General features: G+C 37.7%; 1 protein-coding gene across 1 annotated transcript in view; it reads left to right on the top strand.

The window, feature by feature from the left end:
• NHS (NHS actin remodeling regulator) overlaps positions 1 to 18,775 on the top strand; it is a gene marked incomplete at both ends in the record, with an annotated part of 277,008 nt that extends 258,233 nt beyond the window's left edge. The window contains 4 exons of the mRNA XM_081327025.1: positions 192 to 323; positions 3,993 to 6,944; positions 15,474 to 15,600; positions 18,145 to 18,775. Of these exons, the coding sequence (XP_081183151.1) occupies positions 192 to 323; positions 3,993 to 6,944; positions 15,474 to 15,600; positions 18,145 to 18,775 (3,842 nt within the window). The remainder of the gene's footprint in view (positions 1 to 191; positions 324 to 3,992; positions 6,945 to 15,473; positions 15,601 to 18,144) is intronic.
• Between the last annotated feature and the right edge of the window lie 3,648 nt (positions 18,776 to 22,423).

Here is a 22,423-nt window from a genome sequence, read left to right as displayed (position 1 = left end):
TTCACTTCCTTCTCTCATTGTGAATGGGATTAGCTGTGGTAATGCAATATTTTTTGTTTAGAATTGTAAAGTCTGCCTTCTATTTATTTTCAGGCATAATCTGAAAAGTTCACTTGACCCGATGTGGTCTTCCAGTCAAAGCCATTGTTTATTGTTTCTAAAAGCTAATGTCACCTATTTATGGATTGTAGGAATTGGTTTTGACCGAGAAGCTAGTATACGCTGCTCTCTTGTTCACTCCCAATCCGTACTGCAGCGAAGACGGAAACTGAGAAGGAGAAAAACCATTTCTGGCATCCCCAGAAGAGTCCAACAAGAAATAGGTGAAGTATAAATAAAATCATTCCTAGAGAGCTGTAGTACTGTCTTTTTTATATAATATTTTTAGTTAACATCTAAAAAATAAAAGAAAAGGAAAAAATAGAAATAGGGGATTAAGGGAGGGAAAAGGAAAGGGGAAGAGAAGGTATGAGGTACAAGGGAAAAGAAAAATAAGGTGTTGACTTCTGACTCTGTTTATTTATTTATTTTATTTTAATTCCATTTATATCCCGCCCTTCTCCGAAGACTCAGGGCGGCTTACAAGCTTAGCAGTAGCCTTCATTCTATGTATATGCCTGCTTATTAGGGCTTTCACACACACACCCAGGCGGCATTATTACAAAGTCAGCTTATTGCCCCCAACAATCTGGGTCCTCATTTTACCTACCTCGGAAGGATGGAAGGCTGAGTCAACCTTGAGCCTGGTGGGATGCGAACCTGCATTAGCATTCTAGCCTCAACTTTTTGTTTTTACACATTACTATATAACTAGCTATTTCTATAATGGCAAATCCATCTAATTAACAAAACCAAATTCAAAAATACAATTTTTTATCACAAGTACAAAATCCAGAAATGGTATCCAAATGAAAAACATATTCAAGTATATTCTCCTCTTTAAATGGAATGATCAGTTTAACCATTCTGCTTTAACTTGCTGTGGAAATAGTATATGTTTCTATTTGTCCCTACTAATCTTTGTAAACTGTCACCATTTCTATTAACAAACTTTCTCAGATTCTTTGACCTTACTAGGAAAAGTATTTTTTTCCCCACCACTACCCCTTTCTTTTTAAAAAAAAAAGGAAAAGAAAAATGCTAAACTTTCTTTAAGTACTTTTCTAAAATCAAAACTTTCTAATACTTTTTCTCCCTTTAGCTTCTTAATATACAGGCTTTGAATTTCAATACTGAATTTAGCTTCCACCCTCTAAACTATCCTTACAGAATAACACTTTTTTCCTTTTATAAACATCATTTTTAGAGCACAAAGTACATCATTTTCTTTAGCTTTCTCTTAACCGAAGTTTCAAAAACTGTTTCAAAAACAGTTTACATACTTTAAAAATTACTTCATCTATATATCTATATCTATCTATCTCTATCTTTATATCTATCTCTATATCTATCTCTATCAATATATGTATATATATAGAGAGAGAGACAGACAGACATAGATATATAAAATTTAAAAATCCCTTTCAAATTTTTGATTAAAACTTTCTTTCAGTTACAAGTATCAAACAAAGAAAAGTTTACTCTACATCCAATTTTCTTAATATGAGTACTCTCAAATAGATTTTCAATAATATTTGCCTACTTTAAAAGTTACTTAAACATGTAGCTTTAAATGTAATGTAAATTAAAATGTAATGTAATCTTGTGTGTGTGTGTGTGTGTGTGTGTAAAAGATTACATTTTCTAATTTTGAATTGAATTTTTCTTTCAATTACACATTAGAACAAAGAAAAATCCATCCTCGTTCCAGTTGTCTCATTAAATTTAGGTCACTTCTTCCTGCTTATCTTCATAGAATAAAATCTTTTTCTTGTCTAGAAGTTTTACCCGGGAATTTCTTTTTATCATAGAATCCTCAATCTTGCTAATGTCCTTAAAGAGAAAGTCCCAAATTTGTCTTTTTTCTTGGCGCTCTTCTTTCAGTTGTGTTGCAAGCTTTATGTTTATACTGGAATCCTCAGTCTTGTTAATGTCCTTAAAGAGAAGGTCCCAAATTTGACTTTTTTCTCGATGCTCTATTTTCACTTGTGTTGTGAGTTTTATACACCATAATAGCAAAAGTTAGTATCAGGTTCTTCCAAAACTGTAATCCCCTTCTCTGTATTTTCTGCCTTTTCAACTACTTGTGAAGTTACAGCTATTTGTAAAATTGCCTTGGTAGTATCATAGCATGCTCCACATGTAATTTGAGAGGATTTTGTATCATACTTAGAGCACAGCTGGTCAACAAATTGGCAAATTTTGTTTAAAGATCTTTCAAGAATATCTCTAATACTCTGTTCATCCATCTTGGCTTCCACTTTTAGTCAGGATCAGAAAATTTTTGCCACCCACAGCAGAGAAAACCAAGCTACAAGTTAGTAATATATTAAACTAAAACCACAGCCTTCATTCTTTATATGTCTCCTTCAGCTTTTTTTTCTTTCTTCACCACACTTCCTTTTTTAAAAAAAATGTTTTATTGATTTTTAACATAATGACCTTAATATTTGGGAAACAGCATGTTGTCTGGGTTAGTATATAAAAAACAATAACAATTAATTTGTATAATTCTATAGTCCATGTAACGGCTTTGCTTGATTTTCTCTTCCAATAATATTCTCTTTTGCAAACCATAAATTAATACATTTCTTATTATTTGAATAAATGACAATTAAATATAGACATTTTTTGAAAATAATAACCACATCAATATAAAGCTTCATCTTGATTGCCTCATCATAGATCAGGTTTACAAAATTCTTATTTAAATTTGTTTTCCCCACAATATTCAAAGCATTCTTACTGGTTAAAATTTTCTCAAAATTAGTTACACTTAAGTATTTAAGTCTTTTTTCTCATATAAGCCATTTCAACACTTTTACATTTCTCATATCTTAAAAAAAAACATTTCTTTTATATAAACCATCCCAACATTTTTATATTTCTCATGACAAAAAACAAAACACAAAAGAAAAAAGAAAGAAAAAAATACTGTATTACTTGAGGGGTTCATCCCTCTTAAGCTAATCTTCATTTATATCCAAAATCTTTCTATTTCTTTAACCATATTCAAACAGATGTTTAATTTTTAAATATTCCCTCTGGTAAATCCCATCATCTAATTTCTTAATTCTCACTTTAGCCTTTTTTTTTTCAAAACATCTTTCCTGATCAACATGCTTCGCTGAATCAAAGAGTCCTCCCATAATCTTGTAAGTGTTGTTGCAGGTACAAAAGACAAAACAGATGAGCTGTTTTTATAGGAAGTTTTTGCCCCTTCGTATTCATTGAGAATCTTTTCCTTTCTTTGTTGATTTTATTTACATTTTTTGTCTCTCAAGTTCTCGTAGTTCTCCTGGCAGAATCCATTTTGTCAAATCTTTTTTCTTGTCCTCAAACTTATTTTGTAATCTTAGAGTATAGGTTATCTTTTCCATGTCCAATATTTCCTGTAGGTTTTTTTTCCATCTGGGTTAAGTCATACTTCCTTTTATTGTTAAGATCCATCTTAAAATATCTCTCTTTTGTCTCATATTCAGTTGTCTGTTTTTCTGCTCTTTATTTTTATTTTTGGAGAATTTTTGTATTGTAAAGTTATATTGGAGATGTGTTCATTTATATTTTCAAAGTTATTTTTAATTTCCACATGGTTTGAGATCATTGTTGTTTGGATTTGTTGCAACATAGCATAGATCTCCTTCTGGAAAGTGTTTGTTTTTTCTTGATATATTCTTTCTGCACATCTCTGGTTTTCCTTGATAGCCCAAAATCAGGGTTTTCCTTTTTCTGCAGATAGCTTTAGAGTCACAGTTGAGTGGGTATTTATAATCCAGAAAGGTCATTTTTTTCCCTAAAGTTTATAAATCTCACTTTTTAGGCCAATGTCAATGTCATAATTTGTTAGCCAATTGAAAGCTGTGATGACTCACAATATTTTGTCTTTATCCTAGATTCTGATGAATCACCAGTAGCAAGAGAACGGAATGTCATTGTGCATGCAAATCCAGACTTCTCTAATAACATCAACAGGAGATCAGCTACCCGAGATTCTGAGTGCCAAACAGAAGATATTCTCATTGCTGCCCCATCCCGTAGAAGAATACGAGCTCAGAGGGGTCAAAGCGCAGTAGCTTCACTGTCTCATTCAGCTGGCAACATATTGGTGCTGACAGATAATGGTGACTCTATGTTTTCATTAATGAGCAATCGTGTTCGATCAAGGAGTCTTCCTCGTGAAGGTGCTAGAGCCAATGAAAAAGACCACAACAATGGTGCCAAAATTTCAGCATATGAGGCAGAACACTTTTTAACAAACCAAAAACGAATCTCCACAAAGAGTAAGGATGCCATTAATAACCATTGTTCACAGGAACACCATCCCAGGGGCTTAGCTTGTTCCCAGCATTTTCATAGTCCAGATCATAACTCAAATGAAAGAGGGAGGTCAAGGTTATCAAGGATGGTAGATTCTGGAAGTTGTGATATTTCTTCAAACTCTGATACCTTTGGAAGTCCAATTCACTCTATCTCCACAGCTGGGGTTCTTCTCAGCAGTCACATGGACCAGAAAGATGATCATCAATCATCTAGTGGAAATTGGAGTGGAAGTAGCTCAACATGTCCTTCCCAAACATCTGAAACAATCCCTCCTGCTGCTTCACCTCCACTGACAGGTTCTTCACACTGCGATTCAGAATTATCACTAAACATTGCCCGTAATGCTAATGAAGATTCAAGTATTTTCATAACTGAACACTATGGTGAACATAAAATTAGAGGTCACAGGACAAGTTCTTTCACTTCTGATCTGCTAGATGATCCTAATAACAGCAACACAAGTGATAGTGAATGGAATTATTTGCATCATCATCATGATGCATCCTGCCATCAAGATTTCAGCCCTGAACATCCCAAGACTGATAGCCTGGGTTGCCCAAGTTTTGGAAGCATGGCCACTTATGACAGTTTTGTAGAGAGGACTCCATTGGACAAAGCAGAGACTAGCTCACATTTTTCAGTTGATACTGAAGGCTACTATACCTCCATGCACTTCGACTGTGGACTCAAAGGAGATAAAAGTTATATTTGTAACTATGCAGCTGTGGGCTTGGAAAATGGGCAGAATGCAAGTTTTGCTTCCAATCTCACCAACTGTAATTGGCAAGATTATATGGATCATAGGAATCAAGGAAAACCAAGCATCTCTCTAAAGAAACCAAAGGTGAAGCCAGCCCCACCAAAACGCAGCTCATCTTTAAGGAAATTTGACAGTAGAACCGATATTTCAGAGAAGAAAGAACCAAAGATAACTAATGGGCAGCAACATATGCCTCATACTTCCAGGGAAATGAAGCTGCCCCTCGAGTTTGCAAACACACCTTCAAGGGTAGAAAGTACTAGCCTGCCAAGTAAACTGAAACAGTCCTGGGATAATCAGGATGAGAATGACATAAAGGGCCTCCCATTTGATTCCATGGACATTGCATCATTTAAAGATGAAGATGCTGAACAATCTCACTATGCAGATCTATGGCTTCTAAATGACTTGAAATCTAATGATCCCTATAGATCATTATCTAACTCAAGCACTGCTACGGGTACAACAGTCATAGAATGCATAAAGTCACCAGAAAGTTCTGAATCTCAAACATCACAGTCTGGCTCAAGAGCCACCACTCCCTCTCTTCCCTCTGTTGAGACTGAGTTTAAGTTGGCATCCCCAGAAAAACTGGCTGGTTTAGCTTCTCCTTCAAGTGGTTATTCCAGTCAGTCAGAAACTCCAACATCATCATTTCCAACAGCATTTTTTTCTGGCCCCCTATCCCCTGGAGGGAGTAAAAGAAAGCCAAAAGTACCAGAAAGGAAATCCTCATTACAACAATCTTCTTCTAAAGATGGCAACATATTTTTAAACAAAGACTTAGAACTTCCAGTTATACCTCCTACTCATCTTGACCTAAGTGCTCTTCATAATGTTTTGATTAAACCATATGCTCACAGACCCCAGCTGCATGCTTTTAATAATAATAAATCAAATGTGGCAGAAGAAGCACTGAATTCTAATTCTTCACCAGCTCTTGCTATTACACCTTCAGTGCTAAAGTCAGTACATCTTCGATCAATTAATAAGCCTGAAGAAAGGAAACAGAAAGACAGTTCAGATTTTCTACCCATTCAGGAATATAGTTTGGTAACTGCTATTTCTTCATGCAAAATGAAACCACGTGTAAGTAAGAAACAAGTGTCACATCAGTTCTTCATGGAAGATGCCATTGTGTCCTATATCAATCCCTCCCCAGTACAGATAAGCCCAGAACAACTACTAGAAGAAGTTAGTTTAACCTTTAGTGAAAGAAATACCTGTCAAGAGAATCTAACTTCATTAGAAGAGAGTGTTTTAGCAGCTAAGAGTGTACCAGATCAAATACAATCAGTACATGGGATTTTGCTAGAGTGTACAACTAATAAAGCTTGCGGGGTTTCTGATGAACAATTTCCACAAGGCACAACAGTTTTTCCAAGCAATCTTGAAGGCAAAATTACTTGTGGATCAGAACAGAATAAGAGTTTTGACCCCATGCAGTCTCTGTATGAATTACCTGCACACTGTGAACAAAAGTTGAAATATGAACCACTACATGAAGATATTCCTTGGTCTGACTCCTTAACTTGGGGAGCAGATACTTGTTATCAGCTGAAGCATCAGCTTGATATAAACCAACTTGATGACAAAGTGCCTGAGAATATTAGATATGAATCAGAGATCACAAATATAGATTCACTCAGTGAAAAATGCTCTGAAAATGATATCATGTCAGGTATTCCAACCAAAAGTGCCTCAGATGACAGTGATAGCGGAGCAGCTGAGACACAAGGAACTACAGAAGATGATACTTTAAAAGGTTAGTTCTTAATTATTCCTACACTGCTAATGATAGCATTTAATGCTAGAAATAATGTTGCTACTTAATTGTATTAATGGATAATTTCCAGAACTGCATTAATTTCAGTGAAACCCTAACATATTGCACTGATAAATGTATGATTCGTTGAAGAAATATACAGCTAGACCTTGACCTATGATCAAAGTTACCACAAGACTGAACAAATAGTCATTATGACTGGTTCTTGGGGTTCAGCCATCCCAACACCCCCATGGTCTCATGATCACGATATAGGTGCTTGGTGAGTAATTCACACTCACCACCAGTTTTGCAATACCTTTTGATCATGTGATTGCAATTTGCAACCTTCCTTGCTGGCTTCTACAGAAAGTCCCCTAGACTCTTTGTGTTTGCAAGGTGTTAGCCACTCATGCACCCTCCCTAACCTGTACTAACTCTCTCACATATCCTCATGCATTCTGTTCAATTCAAACTATGCCTCTCTCACACTCCTTCACACCTTTGTGCACCCCCATGTACCTCTCATGTACCCTCTCTGACCCGAAGCATGCTTTTCTAGACTCCCCTTGGTCTCTTCTTCACCAAGCAGCAGCCACCTACCTGCCTGCCAACATGGGACTTACAATTTCCTGCCATCTTTCCCACTGACTTTGGCTGTGGGAAGCCAGCAGGATGTTACCTTGCCTAACAACTGAGGGATTTGGCTAACAATGGCAACTGGGACTGTGGGGACTACTGTTGCTAAGCAATGCAATAATACTTTATGATTGCATGGGTTAGTGATGGAAAATTCCACTTCCAAGTATTGTCATAAGCCAAGGACTATGTAAGGTCATAAGGACTATGTAAGGCTGGAATATTCAATTTCTCTCCTACCCAGGCTAGCCCTTCCTGCATCGAGCAAACGTTCTTGTGGTTAGAATAGAATAGAGCTGGAAGGGACCTTGGAGGTCTTCTAGTCCAGCCCCCTGCTCGAGCAGGAAAACCTATACCATTTCAGACAAGTGGCTGTCTAGTCTCTTCTTTAAAATCTCCACTGATGGAGCACCCACGATTTCTGAAGGTGAGCTGTTCCACTGGTTAATTGTCCTCACTGTTAGGAAGTCTCTCCTTAATTCCAGGTTGTTTCTCTCTTTGGTCAGTTTCCAACCATTGTTTCTTGTCCTGACCTCTGGTGCTTTGGAGAATAGTTTGACGCCCTGTTCTTTGTGGCATCCCCTCAAATACTGGAATACGTCTGTCATGTTGCCCCTGTTTTTTCTTTTCTTTAGACTAGCCAAACCCAAGACCTGCAGCCGTTCTTCATGTGTTTTAGTCTCCAGGCCTTTGATCATTTATGTTGTTCATCTCTGAACTTTTTCCAAGGTCTCAACATCTTTTTTGTAATATGGTGACCAAAATTGGTTGCAGTATTCCAGGTGTGGTCTTACTAGGGCTTTATAAAGTGGTACTAATACTTCTTGTGGTCTTGATTCTATGTCTCTGTTTATACAACCCAGGATTCTATTAGCTCTTTTGGCTGCTGCTGCATACTGCTGCCTCATAGTCAAATGATTGTCCACTAGGACTCCAAGGTCCCTCTCACAGTTGCTATTTTTGAGCCAGGTCTCGCCTAATCTGTACTTAAAACTTTGATTTTTCCTGCCTAAAGGTAAAACTTTGCTTTTCTGCATTTTGTTGGATAGGGCCCATTGTTCAAGTTTGTCAAAATCTTTTTGGATTCTGAGCTTGTCTTCAGAGTTGTTGGCTATTCCTGCCAATTTAGTGTATCTGCTTTTATTCATTTTCTATTATTACAAATCATAAGTGCTTAGTAAACAACATGATGTCTAGGTACATTTATTACTCAATGTTGCATCATATCTTCTTCAATATAAATCTGTTCAATGCTATATAATCCAGTGTTTTCCCCCCTGATCCTCTCTTCTTCCATAGTGTTTTCATTTTCCTAACATTGAACAAATACAATTCTTATTACTATTATTATATACAAATTAGATATACACATCCTCTTTATATTTTTCTACTATTATACAAATAACAGTATCAATTTATAATAGCTTTTCTAACCACTTTATATTTAAACTGCATTTCTAATAAAAGTTTCCTTATTAAATCAGTGTCCTGTTTTTAAAGCTCTTATTTAAGTTTAATTTCCCATCAGTATTCAAAATATCTTTGTCAGTTATGATTTTCTCAAAATTAGTTACATTTGTATAGCCGGAAATTTCATTTATACAAGCCATCCTAGTGTTTTTATAATTCCCACATCAAAAGAAAAGGTACTATTCTAATTATTTATTTATTTATTTATTTTATTAGATTTATATACCGCCCTTTCCCGAAGGACTCAGGGCGGTTTACAGGGTATTTAAAACAAGAAATACAAAAGTTAAAAACAATTAAAAATTAAAAAAATACATCAATCCCTGGAAAAAAAGTAAAAACCCCAATTAAAATTAAAATTATAAATCATATGTTTCTTATTATAAAAATCTATATCTATGGGTTATCTATTCTTTTGACCATATTCAAAAAAGTATTGGATCATATAATATCCCATCTCGTATGTCAGATCTTCTGTTTTTTGAGTCTAATTCTAGCTTTCTTCCTTTTCCAATTGGCTTTCCAGGCCAAAGTAATTAAATCAAATCACCAAAAAATTCTTCCTCTGTTTTTGTGAATATTACTTGGGATGGAAAAACAATTTAAGTATTTTTGAGGGGGGAATTCTGCCCAGTTGTAATCATTAGGCAATTTCCACTTTCCTTCTTCCTCAGCTTCAATTTTCATTTTTTGTCTCCCAATTTCTGGCATTTCCCCTAACAGCTTTATAATCCATTTTTTAACATCTTCTTCCTTGTCCTCAGGTATATTTTGAAAATCTAAAGAATAGGGTGCCTTTTCCATTTCCCTTGTAACTAAATCTTGCAGATTTTTATTTGTCTATGCCAATTTATGTTTCCTTTCTTTTATATCTTGCATCTTTGGATTAATTTCCTCTGATTTGTCTTCTGTTTTCTGACTTATTTGTACATTCTTTGTAGTCATTTTCTGGGAACTTTCTAGTTGTAAGTTTAAGTTAGAGATTTGCTCATTTATAATATCAAAATTGTTTTTAATTTCATCATGGTTTCTACTTGCATCTTCTTTATGTGAAATAATTGTCTCCTGAATTAATTGTGACATAGAATGTATTTCCTTCTGGAAAATATTTACTTCTTCTTGAAGCATCACTCCTGCAGATCCCTGGTAAACCTGGCTGAGGGCTTCAGTTGAGAGTATTAATTATGGTTTCCTACCACTTTTGGCTAAAGGATCCATTTTATTTCCCTGCTGCAGATATTCTGTCAGAAACTGTTGTGATTCCCAAATACTATTCTTGTCTAATACCACCAATCTTAATGTCCATAGAACAAAGTATCATCTAGTTCTTCTAGTCTTTATATATAGCCTTTATAATCCAATAAGTTCTAGGATATAAGTCCACCACTTTAAAGCAATATTTTGTAATAGTCCTTCTGCTCAGGCATCCAGAAAATGTCAATCAGCCAAAGTTTACAAGGTCGGATAGGTGTTCTCTTACCATTTTCTTGCTTATTTTAGTTTTTGTTTCTAGTTTGTCTTTTGCAATAGTTTTTTTTTGTATGTTGGGCTATAGTTTCTTTTGTGTGAAGATTGATGCAAAGAATGAGCTAAGCAGCTCTGCTTTATTCCTACTGCCTGTTACTTCCTTGCCATCTTTTCTCTTTAGTGAACCTACAGTTTCCTTGACTTTTTTCTTGTTATTACTATATTGAAAGAAACTTTTTTTATTGTCCTTGATTTCTGTTGCAAGTCTTTGTTCATTCTGAGCATTTGCTTTCCTGACTTCATCTTTGCATGTTCTGGCTGTCTGCTGATAATCAGCCTTAGTTATGTATCCCTCTTTCCATTTTTTGTACTTGTCCTTTTCGTCTTTCAGTTTTCAGAGAGATCTTCGTGCAGCCATTCTGGTTTCTTCTTGAATTTCTTGTTTTTCTTTTTCAGTGGCATTGTTTTGGACTGGGCTTTTATGATCATATTTTTCAGAGTTTCCCACATTTCTTCAGTTGTTTTCCCCTTTAGGATTTTCATCCATGGAATCTTTCCTAGGTTCTCTCTGAGTTTGTTAAAAATCAGCTCTTTTGAAGTTTAAGACTCTGGTTGGGTTGTTTTATATTTTTTGTGTTTGCATTATATTGAATTTCAGCATGATGTGGTCACTTTCACCCAAGGTTCCAGCAACTTCAACTCCCTCTATCACTTCTTTTTGTTTAGTAAGAATTAGGTCCAGTGTAACTTTACTTCTAGTTCCCTCCTTTACCGTTTGGAAGATAAAGTTGTCAACTAGGTTGGTTAAGAATCTGTTTGATCTCCCACTTGTTCCAGAGTTTGTCTCCCAGTTGATATCTGGATATTTGAAGTCTCCCATTACTACTGTGGAATGCTTCCTACGTACGTTTGTTAATTGGTTGGCAAAGAGTTCATCTATTTCTTCTGATTGGTTGGGTGACCTGTATTATACACCTATGGCAATGTCACTTTTTCCCCATTTATATTGACCCAGGCTAGCCCTTCCTGCATCAAGCAAATGTTCTTGTGGTTGAGGAACCACTCATCCTTCTCTAGGGGTTGTTTGAAGGCTAGGGTAGTGGGGTTATCAAGGGGCAACTCCCTCTTTGCTTGTGCTCTTGTGGTTACTCAAGCTGCTAGTTGCTGTGCTGGGAGCAAAGGTTTAATCAATTCCAATTTTATGCTGTTGTATTGTGGTAGCCTTGACCGGGCATCAGCTAGGACATTTCCCGTCCTCGCCCTAGTAAGTAGTGAAGGGTGAAGTTAAAATGTTGAAAGTGTTGAGCCCACCGGATTTGCTTGTTGGACAATTTCCTTGGGGTTCTTAGAGCCTCTAGGTTTTTCTGATCAGTCCAGACCTGAAAAGGGATTTTATTCCCTTCCAGAAAGTGTTGCCAGGTAAGGAGGGCCCACCTAACTGCATAGGCCTCTTTTTCCTACACTGCCCAACATTTCTCGGTTTCTGTCAGTTTTTTCGATGTGTAAGCACAAGGATGTAGTTGACCATTTTCATTTTCCTGCAGCAGTATTTCTCCCATGGCTACATCACTGGCATCAACCTGAATAACAGAAGGTTTTTCAGGGTCTGGATGCTTTAGACTGGATCAGCAGAAAAAAAGTATTTTTAACTTTTTGAATGTGGCTTAGCATTCCATAGTCCATTTTAGTGGCTGGCTAGGTTTTGGTTTGTCCATCCCTTCCCCCTTGTATTCAACAAGTTAGTGATGGGGAGGGCAATTTGTGCAAAGGATGTGATGAATTGCCAGTAAAAATTTGTGAAGCCCAGGAAGCTTTGCCACTGCTTTCTGGTGTGACTCTAACATAGCCTGCACTTTCTCCAGGTCCATTTACGCCCCCTTGTGGGAAATCTAGTAGTCAAAGCAGTCGATTTTTTCTTTGTGGAATTCACACTTTGAAAGCTTAGCGTACAGCTTGACAGCACAGAGTTTATTTAGAACCACTTTGACCAACTTCACTTGTTCTGCTTTCATTTCAGTGTAGATTAATATGTCATCAAGATACACCAAAACTCCCTTATACAGGTGCTCATGGAACACTTCATTTATCAGCTGTATGAACACCGCAGGAGCCCCTTGTAATTCAAAAGGGAGCACCTTGAATTGGAAGCACCCCAGGGGGCAGTTAAAAGCAGTTTTCCATTCATCCCCCTTCTTAATTTTGACTCAGTAGTATGCTTCCCGTAAGTCTAGCTTAGAGAATATTCGAAAGGTGGGCCAGCATGTCTTTCATGAGTGGGAGGGACTACACATTTTCCACAAACACCATTTTCAGACCCCTATAGAGAGACGAAGAGACCCATATTTCTTCTCCGAGAACAGAACTGGGGCAGCCACCTTGGGTCTAGCTGGTTGAATGAACTCTCAGGCCAAGTTTGTGTCTATAAACCTGTGCAGTTCAGTTTACTTTTCGAGGCAGCTGCCACTTCTCTGTGGGGTCCCTCCTTCACTTTCTGGCTGCCACTGCATGAGGCTTGCTCCCTCCTTGGAAACTTCAAGAATCCCTTCCTCCAATCCACCCATGGGTTCCATTTTTTGAGCCAAGCCAATCCTAAGACGAGGGGCCATTCCATTCCAGGTGCCACTATAAAGGTTAGCATCTCAAAGTGGCTTCCCATGGTTAGGCCCATGGGCTAGATGGTGAAGGGGGCTACAACTGACCCATCTACCTGACAAAAAGCAATTGGGTTCTTTAGTCTCCTCAGGGGGACCCCAGTTTTCCTACTAAGGTTGGGCTTATCAAGCATCTGGTGCACTCCAAGTCTAGCAATGCTTTTAGGGCCACTTTCCTTTCCATGCCTGGGATTAACAGTTCTATGGGCATGGCTACTGGCATGACTGGACCACTTACTAGGAGGTCGTCATTGTAGTTGCTGTCAGAGGGTCCCAGCTCCTCTTCTGATGGGGTTGCAGTTCCCTCAATTGGTTTAGAGGAGGGACGGAACTTTACGACCTCAGCACTCTTTAGGACCATGTCCTTGGCATTCTGGGGGGTTTCATCAGCTTTCCCCCTGGCAGTCAGTCTCCTTTCTTTGCTGGGGTCTTCATCCGGCACTCCGCCAACCGGTGACCCTCTTTACCGCCTTTGAAGCAGGCAGTTGAGCGTGGTGGGGCTGTCTGGGCTTTGGCAGCCTCTTCTTCTCTGGTAGAGCCTGGTACTGGTTCTACGCCTGATTGATCTCTGCTTCTTTGGCCAGGATGCACCAATCGGGGAGTGAGCAGGGGCCCCTCTGGTGATGCAGGCATGGTACAGGTCGTCATTCAGCCCATCCTTAAAGCAGCTCACCAGGATGTCTTCCAGCCAGTTGAGGTGGCAAGCTAGGTCTCAGAACTCAGTATACAGCCACTGGGTGACAGCCCTACCTCACAGTTCTGTTGCGATCTCTAGCTTTCTAGTCTGCCAGGGGGTCTTCAAACCTCCATCTCAGTGCTGTCATGAAATGGTTGAAATTTCGAGATCTGGGGTGTTGGGATTGTGGAGGGTCACCATCCATCAGGCAGCAATCCCCTCCAGGATCATGATGACCACCCTGACCCTAGACCCTTCGGAGGGGATGTCTCACCCATATTCTTGCATATTGGTGAGGACATGGGCAAGAAAGAACCCCAATTGCTGGGGGTCTCCATCAAACTTGATGCCAAGAGGGGGTGCCTTCTGCTGATGGCCCCCCACACCAACTCTCTGGACATTCATACAACCAAGGTCCATTTGGGGAGGGCTGGCTGGTGTGGTTGTCCCCCTCTCTGCGAATTCGGCAGTGCCGGCAACTGTTTCCAGGGTCGGGGAGTCCCCCTTTCTGCATGCAGCTTCCTCTTGCCTCCATCATCCCTTTCCATGCGGGCTATGGCTTCTCGCATTTTCAGGCCCTGAAAAGCTTCCATCATGAAGTGCATGGCTTGTTTCATGAGGCAGTCGCCGTGATCCAGTTCTTCTTCTGGTTTGCCATCATCATACAGCGCTTCCATCTCGTGCCTCCAGCCATGCTGTTGGCTGCCACGGGTGAGGGTGAATCCTTTGGTCCTTCCTTCCCAGTCCTCCTTCTTCCCCATGCAAACAGACCATCTTGGCTTCAAGGAGATCCTCCAGGGCGGCAGCTTCCTCCGTCCATCCGGCGGAGTTTGCGTCGGGGTGAGTTTTGCTGGAGGACTCCCCACAACACTCAGCTTCTTCATGCTCGCTGCCCTGATTAGATATCATATGCACGGTCCCCACAATAGGGCTGGTGCTGCTCTGGGTTGACCACTTTGCAGATCCTGCTTAAGCTAAGGCCTCATCTCAGCTAGTCCCTCAAGAAAGTCGAATTCTTGAAACAAAAAGCATTTCAAAAGGATATTTTATTGAGAGGTAGTGAATGCAGAGAAAACAGGCAGGTTCTAATTCCTGTGCAAAACATTAGGTTAAACCCCTGATTCAGACCCTTCCCAGCTGCCCAGTCCATTGAGAGCCAATATAGAGATGCGATGGTGTTGTGAGAATTCCGAGCTGAGAAGGTGATAAGACGTTGTTCTCAGGCACTGCGACCTTTGTTCTCCAGAGATGAGACAAAGCAGATGGCCACAGGCTCATCCCTCCCCCCCCCCACCATCTCCCAGGAAGATACATCAAAGCAAAAGAGGAACAAAGTAAAATGAATACATCACAGAAAGCCCCGAGGTTCCCCCCTCCCACCAGGATGGCAGTATCCCGATAGGGATCTATGGGACCTGACAGACTATCTATGTATGTTTATACCTAAATCTGCTATTCCCTTTAATTTTTAGCCACAAAAGAGCCCTTTATCATTAATATTAATTTAACAGTTTATCCAATACTTAGCTCTGATTCTTATATTCCTAATTCCATTAATTAAGGAGACTATGTAATCAAATTCTAGTGCCTGATTCTCAGCAGTTTTCTTTATTGCTTTTTTTGAAGAATCTTTTGTGAGTGATGATTCTATAATCTCACCCATAAATGAGGATTCTCAAACTGAAGTAGAAGAGTTTTTGGTGTCTCCAAATAAACCACGAACAACAGAGGATCTGTTTGCAGTAATTCACAGGTAAGTTAATGTTACCATAACTGGAAACTGTACTTTTTATTGTCATAATAGCAATTTATTCAACATAATCGTGATAAAGTGCTTGTTTCAGAAACTTTATTTTTCAGTCTAGACCAGGGGTAGGCAACCTCAGCTCTTTTATGACTCATGGACTTCAACTCCCAGAATAACCCTACAAAGTAAGAATAAAGTATTGTGGAGGTTTTTTTCAGGAATAAACTGAAGAAAGTATCAGGGAAGTTGCTTCCACTCAAATAAAGCAGGGATGCAAGTACAATGCATGGCTTTTATATTAATTGATTACTTGATTATCTGCCATCCAGTTGGTGTCAGCTTGGATGAACCATACAGACAGACTTTCTCCAGAATGATCTGTCTCCCTCCCCACCATGTTCTATGGCTTCCTCTCCTGCTGTTTTGTATATGTTTTACATAGGGCAATTGGATGTTCTGGAATTCCAATTTTCCTAAGAATATTCCACAGCTTGATATAGTTGAAACATTCAACGGTGTTCAATGTCTCATTGAACATATTATTGATTTCTTTTTGGTATTCTTTGACTTTCCCATTAATGTCTCTTGTTTCCTATTTCTTGTTCAAGGTAGCTTGAACATCTGCTGTCTCCTTTTCCTATGTAGAGTTCTAATTTGTGTCGAGTGATCTTAAGCATTATTTTGCTAATATGTGAAATGTAGCATATTGTACAATATTTTGCATAATCTGGTAAGTCTCTTCTTTGATACTGATATGCAGACTCATGTCTTCCAATCTTGGCCACTGTGTATTTCTCCAGCTTTGCTGCCATAGTTTGAGTAGAATCTTTACTGTTTCTGCTGCTGCATTTCCTGTGGCCATATCTTTGCTGTATTAATTGAGCTTTTCTAGCTCCTTTTACCAATAATATAATCAATTTTATTTCTGTGTCTGTCTGGGAAGGTCTGTGTACATTGGCATTTTTTTGGTTTGAAGACTATGTAGCAATGAAAAGCATCATTGGATTGGCAAAAACTGGTGCCATTCTTCTGCCTCATTCCTATTTCTTGTGCCATATAGTCCAATTACATCCCTCTCTTTGCTATTTACAACAATGATATTTCAGTCTACAACCACAAGCAGTACAGACTGCTTGCATTTTCTGTCAATTTAAATTTGAACATGAGCATAAATTTCGCCAATTTCCAGTTCTTTTACATCAGTAGTTGGTGCATAACTTGGATAACTGTTATAGCAAAGAGTTTTCCACTAGGTCATGCTATTCAGTCATTGACTGTATTGCATGCAAATATAGTTTTTGCTATATTTTTCTGACTAAATCAACATTGTACTTTTTTTGTTTTTCATATTGTAATAAATAGTAAGATCTTCTGATTGAAAGTGGCCAATTTCAGTTCATTACTATTAGATAATGCCTAAAATGTCAATATGTAGCTAATTCATTTGTCTCTTATTGTCTCTCGTGGTGTTGAGCTTTCCCATGTTCATGTTTTCTATATTCCATGTTCCCAGTGTAATTTTATTTTTGCAGTTTTGGATTTTTTTTTCCTTCATAGCAGCCTCAGCAGTTAGATGTCAAGATGATTTAATCTAGCCATACCATAAATATTTTTAGTACTCCAAATGATCCTCGCTCATCCTGCATAACATGTTCAATGCCATTTAACCTGACAGGCCACCATCTGACACTAACGCAAATCGCGACTATCCGTGTGATTTTCTTGGTAAAATATAGAAGTGACTTACTATTGCCTTCTCCTCCACAATATGAATCGATGCCTTTGCCATAGTTGCTAAAGTAACCAGCCACTTCTAGCATCTTCTCATATCTCTGCTGACCAATATAGGCATTGTCACATTTTACCTGAGCAGCTGGGATAACTTTCATGACTTGGGCAACCCTACTGGGGGTATATATAGTTTAGGTGTACATTTCCAGCATTTTTTGCTCATCCTTCCTACCTTGATGAGACAGCACAGATTAACTTGAGGGGACCTGAAATCTTACTAATCTTCATATAAGGATACCAAACTCTGTCAAGGAGTTTGACATTTAAAAAAAATCTTGTAATTGTAGTGATCTAGATAGTCATCATAATTTGCATATCATGACTACCATATATTACTGGCAGCAGTCTTGATCCAAGTTTTTTTTTTTTTGCTTTGCAGTATTTCCTAAATTATCAGGGGCAAGAGAAGCCACAATATAACTAAATTCCATTTCACCAGCTCTGGTCTTTTTGTTTTACAATTTTTCCATTTGCCTCTCCAATTTAAGCAACATTACCACTTTTAATATCTAGAAGGTAGAGTCCTCATTTCATGGATGATGAATTAGGTTTGTAGGTATAGTTATTAATAGTACAGTAGGGGAGTTCTATAATAGATATAATTTAAATTTCTGGAACTAAGGCAATGGATCCCAAAATGCTATGCCATATAACATATAATTGTATCAAATTTGATTATGTGTGATTAGATAAATTCACATAGATATGATGTTTCTGTTTCAATACCATGAATATTGAATATAATTCTTTTCATAACAGGTCAAAAAGGAAAGTGCTTGGAAGAAAGGATTCTGGAGACCTTTCTTCAAGGAACAGACTGAAAGCTTCATCTAGTAGTAATACTGTGTCTTCTGTCAGTAGCACCTCACCTACAGCTAGTATCCCCCTTACTCCTACCAGTGTGGGAAATCCACCTTGCAGCCAGAGGTCTCCTGGACTTATTTATCGGAATGCCAAAAAGTCCAGCACATCGAATGAGGAATTTAAACTACTGCTCTTGAAAAAAGGTAGTCGGTCTGATTCTAGCTACAGGATGTCAGCCACTGAGATATTAAAGAGTCCTATTTGTCCCAAATCTCCCGGAGAACTAATCAGAGATACTGTTCAAACTGCAGATGAATCCTTCCAAGTCTCATCAAGTGCTGAGGCATTAGCTTCTCTCTCTCCTTCTCCCCCAAGGATAAACGCAGAAGGGTTTTCTTCCAAAAGTTTTCTCACATCAGCATCTTCACGTGTAGGACGATCACGAGCACCTCCAGTTGCAAGCAGTAGCCGATACAGTGTTCGCTGCAGATTATATAACACCCCAATGCAAGCTATTTCAGAAGGAGAGACAGAAAATTCAGATGGGAGCCCACACGATGATCGATCTTCTCAAAGCTCAACATAAGTTGCCTAAAGGTCTCAGCACAATTCTGGCTGCTAAGTGGAGAACTCTGCATTTGCTAAGCTTTGCATTTGCTAAGCTAAAAAGCATATTCTGTAGAAGTCAAGTACCTTACAAGGCAATATGTGATGCTTGAAAATGTTAAAGATTGCTAAAAAAATGGGATTAAATGATCTGTACGTATTTATTATGTCCCATTTCCTATGACTAGAAATACATAGTCAATCTTTAATTTTCTTTTTTTTTCCATCCCTCTCTGTTCTTTCCACCCTCAGTGTAAATTTATCCAGTTTTCTATATTCCTTTCTTCTCTCCAGAAACATTACATTACTGTTATGCTTCCCACATAACATTGGTGAGGAATTAATATTTTTTTACATTAAAATGAATTGAAACAAAATAGAATGGACAAAACAGATGTACATATCTGTATTTTTGATAAGCAAATGTAAATAAAATCATTGCAGAGAAAAATGTGGTGAGTAGCAAATGAAAACTATCTTAAATGATAAAAAAAGGATAAAAATAATGACTGTATTCTGTGAATACAATTTTCAGCAACTTTATTTACATATCAATCACTACCACTTTAAATAATTAAAGCCTCTAACGTGAATTTAACACTTGGATTAATGGAAATCCTAATAATAAAAACCATGACATTAAATAATATCTGGTTTTCTTTGACAATGTCATTCCAAGCAAGCTAATTTTAAAATGCAATCTGTGAAAAGAGGCTAATTGACAAATTCTACAATATTTATAAACCAGGTTTTCTGATCTGGCTTCCCCCCCCCCTTAAGAATTCTGAGAAGTATAGCTATGTGGAAGTTTTTTGATATATCTAGAATTGTATCACTTTTGACTGATTTTTTCACTTGTCACTTAAAACCATTTTAAAGTTCCCTAAGGTTTATTTCCATTCTCATTTCTTCATTCAGTTTCTTTCCTTGTCATCCTCCACTTGTTTACATACTACAGTTCTCTGAGGAAATCTTTGTGTTAGTTTTCAGATTTCTGTTAGATTGTCTTCTCCGCAATTGCTGCAGAATGATGCTAATAATAATAATATTTTTGAGTAGTTGTAAACAAGGAATTGCACTGAACATGCAGACTGCATAGAAACTACAGAAGTAGAAACATTAAAGAAAATCTAGATTTTTAATTTTACCCAGTCATATTATACCACAAAGTACAGTGCATATAATAACTCTTTGCAAAGCTAGTACAATCCATAGTATTCCAGCCACAGTCATGCCTATTGCAATATGCTTATAATGGCAAATTTTATTTGCATTAAGAGAATAAATTTGTTAAGTTATTACAAACTCAGGAAAAATATTTTTTTAAAAAATTACAAAACAAAACCCCATTTATATCAGGATCTCCTTTCTTTACTGCTCCTTAACTATCATAGGAATGCCAAGATTCTGGATTTCTGAGTTGTGTTTTATAGGCTAGCAACACGTTACTATAGGACTTGAAATTTAATTACAAAGTTTTTCTTTAAATAAAATTTAAAGTAGCATTTATACACTTGCTTATTCCACAACAGCTAGAACTTGCTCTGGGTATCTGGAGATTTGGCTCATTACCTGTATTGGTACTACAGATCACCGTGAGCTCTGCCTTTAGTTCTCAGGCTATCGATCATGTATCCATCATTTTTATCTGTTTCATAAGTTTGCTGTGAGAATCAAATGGGAAAGTTCCTTAGAAGAAAGTTGTGTAGGCTACAAAGGTGATTAAATAGTATGATTAATATTTCTTTTCTGTGCAAGCTATTGAACAATAAAATACATTGCTTTCTAATTCCTGTGATAATGGCATAATTGTCACTTTGTCCATCATCTTGTATATTTATTAATTCAGTGTTTCAGTTCTAACAAAGAACTACAATTCCCAGAGATCTTAGGGGAATAGAATAGAATAGAATAGAATAGAATAGAATAGAATAGAATAGAATAGAATAGAATAGAATAGAATAGAATAGAATAGAATAGAATAGAATAGATTAGAGCTGGAAGGGACCTTGGAGGTCTTCTAGTCCAGCCCCCCACTCAAACAGGAGAACCTATACCATCTCAGACAAGTGACTGTCCAGTCTCTTCTTAAAAACCTCCAGTGATGGAGTGCCCACGATTTCTGAGGGCAAGCTGTTCCACTGGTTAATCATCCTCACTGTTAGAAAGTTTTTCCGTAATTCGAGGTTGCTTCTCTCTTTGGTCAGTTTCCAACCATTGTTTCTTGTCTTGCTCTCTGGTGCTTTGGAGAATAATTGCTTTGGAGAATAATGCTTTGGTGAACAACATGACCCCCTCTTCTTTGTGGCAGCCCCTCAAATACTGGAATATTGCTATCATGTTGCCCTGTTTCTTCTTTTCTTTAGACTAGCCAAACCTAAGTCCTGCAGTCGTTCTTCACATTTTTTAGTCTCCAGGCCTTTGATTATTTTAGTTGCTCTTCTCTGAACTTTTTCCAAGATCTCAACATCTTTTTTGTAGTATGGTGACCAAAATTGGTTGCAGTATTCCATGTGAGGTCTCACTAGGGTTTTATAAAGCGGTACTAATACTTCTCATGATCTTGATTCTATGCCTCTATACAACCCAGGATTCTATTAGCTTTTTTGGCTGCTGCTGCACACTGCTGGCTCATAGTCAAGTGATCGTCCACTAGGACTCCAAGGTCCCTCTCACAGTTACTGTTTTTGAGCCAGGTCTCACCTAATCTGTACTTAAACCTTTGATTTTTCCTGCCTAAATGTAAAACCTTGCTATTCTCCACATTAAAACTCATTTTGTTGGATAGGGCCCATTGTTCAAGTTTGTCAAGATCTTTATGGATCTTGAGCCTATCATCTAGGGTGTTGGCTATTCCTGCCAGCTTGGTGTCATCTGCAAATTTGATGAGTTCCCCTTCTATTCCCTCATCTAAGTCATTAATGAAGATGAGTATTGAAGAGTATTGGGCCTAAGACGGAACCTTGTGATACCCCACTGCTTACTTCTCTCATTGGAAGCCATATTCAATGAACAGATATGAGAGCTATAGTGCCACCATAACTATTAGCATTGGTATTTGGAATGAAAAACACATAGAAAGGACAGCAGAAATACAATTTTAAAAACCCTTCTTTTAAGAAAAAATGTTAGGTATCCAGCTTTTTCTATGATATTTGGCACTTAATATGGCCAGTGATTATAGTTGTTTCATTCTATTATTACAGCTAGATAGTTGAGAAACCTAGCAATGCTCTGATACACAAAACAAAATTAATTTCATGTTCATAGCAAAGTAACTATTAAGCATGCAACAAATGCTGTTGATTCATGAATAAACTGTACAATAATATTTCAGTGAAGCTTTGTATGGACAACATTCATCTACCTGAATATTTATGAAAACTGAAAAAATAAGATAGCATATGTATGCATTCTTTATACATCTTATAAACATGGAATGGGGAAAGTCTCTGATTTATATTGTTCAGCTACTTTCTGTTTAGATTTTACTAAAAATGCTTACAATACTAGGAAAGGAGTCTATAGTAGATGGGGTGCAGAAGAAATCAGAGCAAATATTTTGACTAAATGAAAGGAGAGAAAAGCTGCTTTTTACTTGAAGTTGCTTGAAGTTTTTTGTCAGAAG

The sequence above is a fragment of the Vipera berus genome, assembly GCF_964194415.1.
Source record: "Vipera berus genome assembly, chromosome: 4".
In the NCBI taxonomy this organism is placed as follows: Eukaryota; Metazoa; Chordata; class Lepidosauria; order Squamata; family Viperidae; genus Vipera; species Vipera berus.
The sequence above is the reverse complement of the archived record's forward strand: the minus strand, read 5'-3'. Positions and strand labels throughout refer to the sequence as shown.